Source organism: Vigna angularis, chromosome 10, assembly GCF_016808095.1.
Source record: "Vigna angularis cultivar LongXiaoDou No.4 chromosome 10, ASM1680809v1, whole genome shotgun sequence".
NCBI lineage: Eukaryota > Viridiplantae > Streptophyta > Magnoliopsida > Fabales > Fabaceae > Vigna > Vigna angularis.
Window position 1 is genome coordinate 24,940,033 of NC_068979.1, and position 13,478 is coordinate 24,953,510.

Genomic DNA, 13,478 nt, shown 5'->3' on the forward strand with positions numbered 1-13,478 from the left:
TGAACTTCAACAATAAAACAACAAAAAAACAAGAAAATATGTGTATTATTATTATATTACATTTAAATTATTATTTACTGTTTTATTTCCTTCGAAAAAGCTCTGACACTTAATAGTGAAAGATTGGTTAATTAGGTTTCGTAAAAAGAACATAAACTTCAAATTGATTAGTCACGTGCATAGTAGGGAAAATAAAAATATTACGGTATGCCCAACCTACAGTTTTACTGTGTACATATTTAGTTGTGGTGCCTGAACAAGAAAGAGAAAAAGGGAGGTGGGCATATACATGTATTCAGCAACCATGATTGTACCAACAATGAAAAAGTTAAAGAGGCCAACTCACCAAAAACAAAATAATATCTTCTAATTCTAATAATATCTATAAATAAATACAATTTATACATTACATGGGAGGAAAAAAATGTGCGTATGACAAAAGTTTCTTGTCCCACACCCGCCAATCATAATGTATCAAATTTATAATTTGATTAAGATAACTCCAGTTTTTTACCTAGAGCCAAATTATTTTTAGTAGAAATTTTTTATATCATATTCGTGGCCATAACTCCACAACGTGGTGTGAACGCTTGACAAAATAGTTGCTGTGACAAACTATTAGATCCTTCCAAACCTCAAGTTTAGGCTATATATACAAAACTTTGAGGCCATATTTTATACTAGAATACGAATAGATAAAGGGGTTTTAGAAGATGGAGCCGAAGGAAAACCATGCTAGACGGAAAAAGGGAGGGCTTATCACAATGCCCTTCATCTTTGGTAAGCCTCAAATTATATTAAAATTTTGCCTCCATTATAAAGTAATTTGGTAGTACTTTCTGTAGTGTGATTATAAGATTCTGCTACGTAGCTCCTCAAAACAGAAGACTCTAAATAAATGGTTTTGGATTGATTTGTTTTGGTGCAGCTAATGAGGTTTGTGAGAAGCTGGCCGTAGTTGGATTCAATACAAACATGATTAGCTACTTGACCACACAGCTTCATTTGCCATTAACCAAAGCTGCTAACACTCTCACTAACTTTAGTGGAACTGCAAGCTTGACACCTTTGCTTGGTGCTTTCATTGCGGATTCTTTTGCCGGAAAGTTCTGGACTGTTGCTGCTGCTTCCATCATATATCAGATAGTAAACACCTTTTCCTAACTTTTCATTGTGTTCAAATTAGATTATAATTTTTTTTAATGGTAGATGTTAATTGTTTGTTTGTGAAGGATTCAACCATCAACTTCTTGATGTTGCAGTAAAACTTAATTTTCTATTATTTGTTTAAATTCTGGAGTCATATTAATAGAAGCTCTTCAATATTGGTAAAAGAAACATTCACATATTCACAAGAATAGATAGGACTTTGTCCTGTCAATGTTATCTTGCTTAGCTGTTAACTTTTTTCACGTGAGGATATCTGCAGAGGTGTTACGATTTGGCAAAAGGCCACACTGGTCACTAGCAAGTTACAATGGTAATTACAAATTATGACAGATGCCTCTTAGGCTAATTCAAATGGTTAGATGGAATAAAAACATGAAAGTGGGTAAAGTTTTAAGTATGTTTATGTTTAATGAAAGATCATGTTATGTCAAAGATATGAAGAAGAAGGGTATTTTCTATATACTTACAAGTCTAATTATATATTTATTTTTTGTTTTATAATGAGAGAAGATTCATTGATTTTTGTTGATAAACAAAGATGTCTATATCAGAATAACTTTTCTTTGTCTACTTTATAAACACACATGGTTAGTAAGGGAACCTTTTCCTAACTAGTCACTTTTTGTCTAACTAATCAGGGAATGATTAGTTTGACCCTCTCAGCGGTGCTTCCACAGTTTAGGCCACCTCCTTGCAAAGCTGAAGAGGTATGCCAACAAGCAAGTGCAGGACAGCTGGCAGTTCTATATGTCTCACTCCTTCTTGGGGCTCTCGGATCGGGTGGTATCCGACCCTGCATTGTGGCATTCGGGGCGGACCAGTTCGACGAGTCGGATCCCAAGCAGACAACAAGGACGTGGACTTACTTCAACTGGTACTATTTTGTGATGGGTGCAGCGATTCTTGTCGCTGTGACTGTTTTGGTTTACATTCAAGATAACATTGGATGGGGAGTGGGCCTCGGGATCCCCACCGTCGCAATGTTCATCTCAATTATTGCCTTCATTGTCGGGTACCCGCTTTACCGAAACCTGAACCCGGCTGGGAGCCCGTTTACCCGATTGGTACAAGTGGCTGTGGCGGCAATTCGGAAGAGAAAGGTGCCAAATGTGTCAGAAGCTAGTTTACTCTACCAAAACGCTGAACTGGATGCCTCTATTTCGTTGGGAGGGAAGCTTCTCCATAGTGGACAAATGAAGTAAGTGATTCAAATATTTCTTCTTTTAAAAACCACAAAAAGTTAATGTTAATAATGTATCCACTTGTTTTTTTTTTTAAGCTTTCTGAAAAAAAATATATAATTACTAAACTTTTACTAGATTTTCTCATCAGTGGTCGAAAGTCATGGACCACGTTCTTTTCTTCGTGGGGTCATAAAATGTTCTGGAAAAGTTTGATCACGCTGATTTACACATAATTTACATTAAGAAGATAAAATGAAATAACGTGAAATATTTATCCAATATAAATAATTTGATAACAAGAAAAAATAGAAAAAAAAATATATTATGTGTTTTTCAAGAAAAGATTTATGCCTCATGTCAGAGGGAGGGAGATATATATATATATATATATATATATATATATATATATATATATATATATATATAGAGAGAGAGAGAGAGAGAGAGAGAGAGAGAGAGAGAGAGAGGTTCATTTCATATTAGGTAGATAACCACGAAGTACACAATCTTTCATGTCAATCTAAATTTAGATGGTGCACAGAACACAACAGGGATGTCTTGTCCATACATGAAATCAATCATATGGTTGTTTTTAGTTTTCTTCGCGACTACAATGTTCGTTTGATGTATATCTCTAGCAATTCGACTTTCGAAAAGATGCCTTTCTAGTCCCACCGAGTACCAAATAATATTCAAAAGATAATGATAACCTTAATGTTAGGTCCATAGAAAATCTATCCTTTTGGTTTGCGAATTATAATGTACTTGACTAATGAATGATCAATATTACTTCTCAATAAAATTGTGATTATTATATTTTTGATAGAGTAATTACTACATTAAAAGTGGTAAATGTTACAAAATAAAAATAAATATATGCAAACACAATTCCTTAGAAAAAGCATAAGTTCGTGCGGGCTCATCTTCAAAGAAATTATTAGTGTCTCTAATTTCTCTGTCTGTGTCAACAAAGTCAACGACATTACAACAGTTAATTAAAGAAGAAGTTATTAGTGTCATTAATTTTTTTGTCTCTGTGTCATCAAAGTTAAGAACATAAGTTTAGGTCACAGCACTTTCCTTATTATGTGGTACATTTTAGAAAAACAAAAACAGAATTAGTGAGCTTTATATTAAATGTTTTATAAATTTTTTACGACTTTATATTTATTCATTGTTATTAAATGTTAGGAGTACATGTATTTTGTATTAAAGAATACTGAGAACAAAATTTTAAAGTTAATAATATTGAATAATTTGGCATATTTATAATGTTTTTAAAACGCCCAATTAACTTAATTGCTTTCATTATTTTGTATGATTATATTAAAATAATTTGTATTCTCTCATTTAATTTTTTATGACTGAAGTGAAGTTGACAGGAATTTGGCATTTCTTACCAAATTTTCAATCCATGTTGAAAATTGATACAGATTTTTGGACAAGGCAGCAATTGTGACAGAAGAAGATGACAGCAAAACACCCAACTTATGGAGGCTAAGCACAGTGCACAGAGTGGAAGAATTGAAATCCATAATCAGAATGGGACCGATATGGGCCTCAGGCATTCTTCTCATCACAGCATATGCCCAACAAAACACATTCTCTCTCCAGCAAGCTAAAACCATGAACAGACACCTAACCAAAAGCTTTCAAATTCCAGCAGGCTCCATGTCTGTGTTCACAATTCTCACCATGCTTATCACCACTGCTTTCTATGACCGAGTCTTCATCAAAGTTGCCCGTAGATTCACTGGGTTGGACCGTGGCATAAGCTTCCTTCACAGAATGGGTATTGGGTTTGTGATCTCAACCTTGGCTACATTGGTGGCTGGTTTTGTTGAAACAAAGAGAAAGAAGGCAGCTTTGGCACATGGTCTTTATGACCATCCACATACCACAATCCCAATCTCTGTGTTTTGGCTTGTGCCACAGTACAGTCTTCATGGAATGGCTGAGGCCTTTATGTCAATTGGGCACTTGGAGTTTTTCTATGACCAGGCCCCTGAGAGCATGAGGAGCACTGCAATGGCACTATTTTGGACTGCAATTTCTGCTGGCAACTATGTGAGTACCCTTTTGGTTACTTTGGTCCACAAATTCAGTGCTGGACCTAATGGGTCAAATTGGCTCCCTGATAACCTCAACAAGGGAAAATTAGAGTACTTTTACTGGATCATCACATTACTGCAGTTTTTCAATCTTATTTACTACTTGGTTTGTGCCAAATTGTACACTTACAAACCAATTCAGGTTCATGACAAAGGGGATACCAGTTCAGATCGGAATCAAATTGAGCTCACCACCCCTGTCTGAGTGTGATGTTGTAGCCTTGGAGCTGCTTACTCTTTCGATGACCATGATCGGACACTAGGAGACCCATGTACTGTATATATAAATAATAAATTATTATTATTATTATTATTAGGTTTAATGTTTCGATGGTTCCTAATTTCATTCAGAATCTCAAATAGACATCGGCCAATTATTACAATAGTTTCCTAATTATTGATAAATATTAATTTAATGTCAAATTTTGTCAATATTCGACGTTAATCAATTTTATTTTTGTTTTTTTAATTAGTTGTGATTTTTTTTTACAACTCTATGAGACTTATAAAACAAAAAAATAACAAATTTCAGTTTTTGGTATTTTATAAAACATGAACTATGAACGTGTAGTGTAGTATCAACAACAAACAACAAACAAGTTCAATCAAACAACAACAAACAAGTTCAACTAAACAACAACAACAAACAAGTTTAACAAAAAAAACAACAAACAAGTTCAACAAATAAGTTCGTTAAAACGAAAACGAAAACGAAAACTAACATTCAAAAGGTGAGTTCGTCAGAATAAAGTTTCGTCACAGTGAGAGAGAAAGCAGAATGCGCCTATGAAGGACAAGAGCACGAAAATAATCGGTTAAAACAAACAAAAATCATATATAAAGTAATTAATTAACATGCATTATGTAACGTCCCGGCAACTTACAGGGAATATTGACTTTTCAAACCAAACAATTTCTTCCTCACACCAAAGTTACGTAACCACTCTCCTTCACCCAACCACCTTACCCTTTTTTTTCATAAATTAAATCCACCAAAACTCAAGACCCCACCATATTATACACCACTTTCTCCTTGTTTTCCTCTCTTCATTTCATTAAATCCCTCAACACTTATTTCTAATTTGTTTAATCTCTCCTTGACTTTTCAATCCCAACTTCACACTCATTCCTCACCTCATTTACGTCCCATCCATGTAACTCCTTCTCCACACACCTAAACACTACAATTTTCATTTCATTATTCTCTTTTTCTTCATTTCCATAACATTTCAAGTCAACTCCAAGACTCTACTCCATTCCTTTCTTTCTCAACTCCTACCCCAAGACTCTCATTACTTCTCCTTGCCTCTATTGTAATGTGCCCATCTCCACCTTCCACTTTCATAATTCTTCCTTCATGTTCTTCTTCCACTCAAGACATACATAACCATACATGACAATTTGTCAAGCAAACAACATTAATCAATCCAATACACATTACCAGACAATAACAATCCCAAGAGAACCACTAAACAACACAAAACCCCGTAACTCATACTTAGACAAAGAAAATGGCTTTGAAACCATCACCAACAGTTCCAGACAGGTTCAAAAACCCCAAAACGACCTAAGGAACGTCCAAAACAGACATCCAGAACCCCAAAAACTATCAAAAACAAAGACAACAGCATGCTGATACGCCAAGGGCGCTCGGGGGGCGCTCGGCGCGAACCGCCTCGCATTCAGGGGCGCTTGGCGCGAACCGTCTCGCATCCAGTTGATAGCAACCATGAAATTTGACTTTTGATGCACTTGGAACCTGTTTTAATGGCTAAAGGGGTTCTTTACACATTGGTATTGATGGGAAACACGTTTATAAGTTGAAACAAACATCCATTTGATCACTAGATCCAAGACTAGGTGTATCAAACCACTTTTGACACTTTAAAAAGCCAAATTCACTTCTACAAGTTGCCCAATTTCATTTCTATCCTTTAAAACCCTCAATTCTTCCAACTATCAATAATAACACAGTTTTATGTCAACAACATACCAGCTCAGAATTTAACATGCATACAGATCATACAACAAATTTTCAACAAGACACTAGCTCCCCTTACCTTCTACCCATCATACACTATGTTATATCCCAAGTTAAACCCCTTACCTCAATTCCAAGCTAGCTTCCAAAGGCTCTTAGGTTTCTTTCCTCACTAGACAACAAGCTTTCACTCCTCTTGGTCTCCTACAAGTGATGTCCAAAAACTCCAAGGCTAGGGTGGTTCTTCCTTTCTCTCCCAACTTGGTTGCTCTCCTAAAATCTCTTTTCACTCTCCAAGCTTTAACCTCCCCCAAGGTCACTTACAAGCCTCTTAAGTCTAGGAAAACATGTATCCACCCAAGCAAAGTGGAAAACAACATGTGCCCACCCAAGCAAAGTGGAAAAGAAAAAAAATAAGGAAATGGTCCAAGCACTCACGTAAATGAGGGAGTAATGGGAATAAAAGTTCCCTCTTGGAATCAAAAAATGGAAGCATTAACTTAAAGTGCTTTTTAACTCATAGTGGGACCCACATGTTAAGGTGGAAATTAAAAAGAGCTAGGAGCCTTTTTGGTTTTAGGAGGGTTTGAACTTTGAGACCAAGCACACACACCCTTCATGCATACTCACATCAACCACTAGACCAGCCTCCATCCGCTAATATAATAGTGCCAAACAATTATACTTAAAAACTCTTTCAAACTTTTTTCGAAAATTAATATGAAACCAATATTAATTTAATTTTCTTCCCTTCCTTAAATATTTCTCAACATTGTATCTATCACAATTTATTATTTAATACCACAAAATAATACGCTTAAGGTAAGGAATCATTTTATTTATACGGGTCTTACACATTAGTATCAAATGAAAGAAAGATTACATGTGATGCTCGTCAAACTTCGTTTGAGAAAAGTTTGCGAAGAGAAGAGGGTATTGCACGCTAAGATAAAGTGAATGAATTTTCAATCTCCTGCTCAAATTTTTATTGAATGCACTAACCTTTTGACGACGAATTTAAAAGTCATTTGATGTTTTATATCCTTTTACGTCGAATTACAATTCTAAACGACATTTAATAATTGCATTTATTTACAAAAATGTCACCGCTCAGTTTTAACGTTGGTTATTCAGTGGTTGGACGTTGGACGTTAAACGTGTGACGTTATACGATATTTTTGTACTAGTGGAACTTAGAAAAGTCTCACATTTCTTTGTAGTTTTTATCCTCTCTTTAGAGTTATCAATTTGTAATTGCTCATAACACTGATTGTGTTGTACATTCTTAAGAGAATTAAAATACTTGGTGTTTATCTTAGTCGAGTTAAATAGTCTAGACATGTTATCTAAGGTTGGACGAGAAATGGTTAGAGTACTTGTATACCATGAGTGGTTAAACTCGGACTAGTCGTGTTGACTAGGTGTACCAATAGCGGTTAGAATACTGGTTGTTAAACTGGAGAGGTAAAACTCGTGTAATGTTCTTGAAGATTAGTAGAACCCTTTAAGAATTCTTAAGGGAGAAATTAACATAGCTTAGATTGAGTGAACCAGTATGAAATGTGTTCTTTATTGCTTTGTTTCTTCAATCATTTTCATAATGCCCTTTTGAAATACCTTTGGCTAAACATATATCTTGTCTATCAATCTTTTGAAAACCTATCAAACGTCATTTTTGAAATGTTTTAAAAACACTATTCACTCCGTAGTGCTTTCCTATGTTTTCAAACTCCAATCAAAGCTTCCAGGGTGAAGAAACCATCAACCTAACATCTAAGAGTATTTGGATTTGGTTGCTAAATAAACCAAAAGAGACATAAACTAGAAGACAAAACTATTCAAGGCATCTTATGGGGATATGCTACATAATCAAAAGGCTACAAAGTCTACAATCTTCAAATAAAGAAGTTAAGGCTCCATCTCTGTTCTAAAAGGTCAACTTCAAGCTCTCCATCTCTCCAAACATTCACCTCTCATAGTTGGTTCCAAGATTAAGGCTCTCCTCCATTCTAAGTAATAATATCTTCCTCTCGTTTAACATAATTTTACCCTATAAACTAAATAAATAAAAGAGTCAACATGCCAACTTAAGTTAAATCAACTTTGATAAACAAGACAACCAAAGTCAAGTCAACAAAAATCAACTTAGGAAAAGTAAACATAAGGAAATGAAAAATAAAGACAAAGAAGTTGGGTTAGAGGTCTCCTTCTAGTCATGCTTCTAGTCACTCTCCTTGAAAGGTTCTCTATGGCTTCATGATGAGTCATAAACTAATCATATTACTGACAAACTATCTTATCGATAAATTAAATGGCAAGTTTTCTGCCAATCTGATGATATTTTTTATATGTTAAGAGAAGATGTGTGAGAAGAATAAGAGACGAAGAAGTGAATGACAAGGAGAAGGAGGAGAATTTGAAGCTAGTGGTAGTGGCAATGATGCGAAGACGCAATGACAATGCTAACCAGAGTTTAAGGAGGGAGGAAGAGGAAAAGGAGGGTAGGAAGAGGAAAAGGAGGAGAAAGAAAAGAAAAGGATTACAAGTAGAGATAATGACGATAACTGTAAAAGTAGTGACGAGGACGCCAATAAAAATGGAAAATAAAAGAAGAAAGAATAAGAAGAAAAATAGAAAAAAGAAGAGAAAAAAGAGAGATAAGAACCCAATTGCAATTGATACACCGAAATCTAAAAAATATTGATGAATTTCATGTTAGATTGGTAAAATTGATTGATGAACACTTTAGAAACAAATTTTTAACTTTAATAATCTTTTGATTTAAATTACTGACATAATTTTCTTATTATTGACGAATTATATCGCTTAGTAATATTCCATTTTCTTATCGTGGGATTGTGAATTTTTTGGCCTATTTAAGGAGGACACTACTCAAGGATTACCATTAACTTTTCTTTATTTTCGTCGGTTTTATGGGAATGCTAAAGAGAGTTTTTATTGTCATGTGTTTTTCAAAATTTATAATCTTAGTGAAAAACAACACCATTCCAGATTTTGCACCACATAGCATTTATTGTAGAAAAGTTACGTAACTAGTCCTGTTTTACGCGGATTCGTGTGTAAGTTATTATCGCAACCAACAAAGAAAACACGCTATCTTTCAGTTTCATAGGAAGAAACGATGAAGTTATAGCTCTTACTGGTAAAAATACAAGACAGAGACAGAGAAGAAACGACCAAAGAATGCATTAAAGAACCCATTAATGGCCTATAAAGTATATGAAACCAAAGTGAGTTATAGAGAGGGTAAGAAAATTAGAGAGATTGCCGCACCAACTTCTCGTCTAACTAGATCCACTGAAGGCTATAATCCCTCTTTTTCTTTTCTTTTCTTATAGCAAAATCATCAAGATTTTCGTACATGACATCACTGGATTCGTTTTGTTGCTGACGCATTGTGATGAAGCCACAGAAACTGCACGTATACAATGGTTGTTTTAAACTTTGGAGGTAGTAACTGAGAAAAATCTTTAAGGTTTCAAAAAGATCAATTCAAACTAATAATGTTACATGTTGGTTTAAAAGTAGTTTACTTCTGCAGTATCCAACCACTAATGGGTTGACAAAGGTTTTATATGTAATTTTAGCTAAGAAAATGAACAGTTGTTTTAGGTAAATGATGAGTTTCAAACAACCTTGTGGGTCACAAACACGCCATATATTCGCCCTATAAATAGGAAGCATCTACCCCATATCCCACATTTGAATTTGAAAGAAGTGACTAAGTTTCCCTTCTTGGAAGGATAGGATAGGACAAAGAAGAGAGACATACCATAAAATAATAGACATGGGAAGATCTCCATGCTGTGATGAAAGTGGTTTGAAGAAGGGTCCTTGGACACCTGAGGAAGATCAGAAGCTTGTTAACCACATTCAAAAATATGGTCATGCAAGCTGGAGGGCACTTCCAAAACTTGCAGGTAATTAATAATACTATAATGATTTTGAATGCATTGATCACAGTGTCATGAGACTCATGATGAATACTTTCTCTTTTTCAAGTTCTCTAACATAGTTAATGAGAGGTGATCATTTCTATCTGGTAACAGGACTCAACAGGTGTGGCAAAAGTTGCAGGTTAAGGTGGACTAACTACTTGAGACCTGACATTAAAAGAGGAAAATTTTCCAAAGAAGAAGAACAAACAATTCTTGATCTCCATGCCATCCTTGGAAACAAGTAATTATATTCATAACTCTTATGGCATTTATATTCACAATTCTTGATTTTGTAATTCAATTTTTTTTCTCCATTCCACACTAGATGGTCCGCAATAGCAAGTCACATACCTGGTAGGACAGATAATGAAATCAAGAATTTTTGGAACACTCATCTGAAGAAGAAGCTGATTCAAATGGGTTATGATCCAATGACACACCAGCCTCGAACTGATGATATTCTCACAGGCTTGTCTCATCTCATAGTACTGGCTAACCTGAAAGAACTTTTGGATCAGCACCATCAATCATGGGAACAAAGCCTTGCAAGGCTTCAAGAAGAGGCCATCCAATTGACCAACCTCCAAAGCTTACAACAACACCTCGTGCAGCCACAATTCACTGAGGCAGATCTTAACACAGTTAGTAGTATGACAAACAGTACCTTCATGATGAACAACGACATCGTCAATGTTTCAAATGATACCAGTGTGTCACCATCTAATGGAATTGGCACTGTCCAATTGGCTAATGATTCCACCCCTTTCTCTCACATGCCTGAATTGAAAACACCATCTTCTTGTTCTCCGTGGCTTTTCTCTTGTTCAAGCACTACCCCTTCTCCTTCTACCCATGTTGTTCCACCGGTGACGTCAGAGGTTTCATTGACTAATGTGGACGACAATTGCACCATTTGGCCAGAGATCCTGCTAGAGGACCCTTTCTTCAAAATGATTTCCTAGTTTGAGATTACTCCGTGTAATGTTGCAGACTGAAATATAGTGCTAATTTTAAGTGCTATAGTCATAAAATTTTATGTCGATGTGTGTTTGTTTGTATACAAAATTCGTTTTTACGAGTACATGCATACTCTCTTTTTATATTTTTATCACGATTCAAATCTACATTCTCATCTGCTAAGTTTTCTATGTGTTAATCATTTACTTCATGTAGTTGAATAACAACTGCTGAGAAAAGTTATTAGGAAATTCATTTTCTTTCATCTTTTAGTATCGACGATTTCCAATTATGGGAGAGGAACCCAGTAGATAGAATTCTCAACTACACCTCTTCCTTCGATTGTTTAACTTAAGTTGTAAAAAGGTTTTCGAGCTTATCATATTAACACTCTACCCTCTTCAATTTAATTTATATATAATATTTTATTTTATTTGAACGTTGTATTCGTGACTAAAAATTGAAAATTATTTGAAACCTGAAAGTAGAATATGATTAATTCTTTTATCTAAAAGGTGCTATATAATTATCTAGGTAAATAATTCTTGATATTGATAAAGACAACAAAATAAGCAGGTTAAGCTAATTGACTTTTCAATGTAGTTAATTAAGAAATACTTACTGAAAGTAATATATGTGCAACAGCAACACGGGTTCAACCAATAGAAATGAAAGCTATACGGATGTTTTCTACAGAGCAGGTGATTATACTATTCCTTTTCTAACAAGGGAGACAAAAAATTTCTTGCTAAAGAAACCAAATCATACTAATCAAAGTCGTTGCGTCGTGTATTTGTGGTGACTGGACAGTGATCAGGAATGCCTTTGGAGATTCTACTCTTATCATCAAAATTGGACTCCTCGACCATTAATATAAAAATAAAAACATGAAAAGAATAATGTATATTTATGGACCTTTAAAAATCTGAAAATCCTCACAATTTAGAAGTCTTTTGGCGTACAGAGGACCTTGCACAAGTCATTCATGCTGGCCTAATAATAATGATATTCATTTGAAAAGTTATAAAGAAATATAAAAGAAATCAAATGAATGAAGTCACATGGTATACTAATGAAGAGTTAAAGTGATTAATGAAAGATCAGCCTATACTCTTTCTCTTGAACTATTTTAAACTATCATAAAGATGTAGGGTCTTGTATTTTGAGTCTAATAATCTAGATTTTATTTAAGTTTTGTATTATGAGTCAAATAGTCTAAATTTTATTTGAGAGGTGTTTCATCTTGCACGTAAAAAGTTTCATCCTAAACCTCCAAAATTTTCTGAAATATCTGTAATATCCTTTATTAAGATGTTATTAATTTTTAATAAAAGTAAAAGAAACTTTTGACTAGATTCTTTGACTTAGATTCCCAATCTCCATTCAAATATCTAGGTTTTATAATTTAAGATATATAATTATTTTTTAATAAAAGAATAAGATTTAATAAATATATAAATATTTGCATTAATAAATTAATTATGAACTAAATAATTTTTTTTATAAATATTTCATATTTATTTTAAAATATTTTAATGAATTAATAATACTTAACACTACTAAAAAATATTTAAAATTTTTCATATCACTTTTGAATAAATTTTATCAATTTTAAATAAATTTATTTTTTTTCATAAATAAAATTAATTCATACAAATTACCTAATTAAACATTTAGAAATAATATAATAAAAAAATTTAAAATAATCTAATAAATATTTACAAATAATATAATTAAAGAAAAACTATCAAAAACATTGTATCGAATATGAACATTCCAAAGGAGAAACATAAGATCTCGAAATATAATGTTTTTTCTTCGAATTTCCATGTCCGATACAATGTTTTTTATAATTATGTCTTTCATTTATGAACATTAAACACACATTTTATTAGTTTCATTTGTGATTAAATCATTTGTGATTAAATTTTTTAATTTTATCAATAATAACTATGATAATATTTACAAAACCTCATTAATTAGAGGGCAAACCTGGAATTTGAAGGTGCATGGTGAAACCTCGTTATGAACCTAGTAGTGTAGGATTTCAATTTGGGCTTTGTATTTTGGGCCAAGTAGAATATGATTTTAACCAACCAAGTCAACAAAGGGCCAA

At 33.7% G+C, this 13,478-nt stretch overlaps 2 protein-coding genes across 2 annotated transcripts; both read left to right on the plus strand.

Annotated features, from left to right (window-relative positions):
* The first annotated feature begins 577 nt into the window (after positions 1 to 577).
* Positions 578 to 4,788, plus strand: LOC108336078 (protein NRT1/ PTR FAMILY 3.1). Its single transcript, XM_017572396.2, has 4 exons — positions 578 to 780; positions 929 to 1,146; positions 1,809 to 2,368; positions 3,788 to 4,788. Exons 1-4 carry the CDS (start codon positions 714 to 716, stop codon positions 4,668 to 4,670), a joined length of 1,728 nt encoding a protein of 575 aa, XP_017427885.1. The 5' UTR covers positions 578 to 713; the 3' UTR covers positions 4,671 to 4,788.
* A 5,404-nt stretch (positions 4,789 to 10,192) lies between these two features.
* LOC108335470 (transcription factor MYB53) lies at positions 10,193 to 11,490 on the plus strand. Its single transcript, XM_017571491.2, has 3 exons — positions 10,193 to 10,387; positions 10,517 to 10,646; positions 10,731 to 11,490. Exons 1-3 carry the CDS (start codon positions 10,255 to 10,257, stop codon positions 11,365 to 11,367), a joined length of 900 nt encoding a protein of 299 aa, XP_017426980.1. The 5' UTR covers positions 10,193 to 10,254; the 3' UTR covers positions 11,368 to 11,490.
* Positions 11,491 to 13,478: the final 1,988 nt, after the last annotated feature.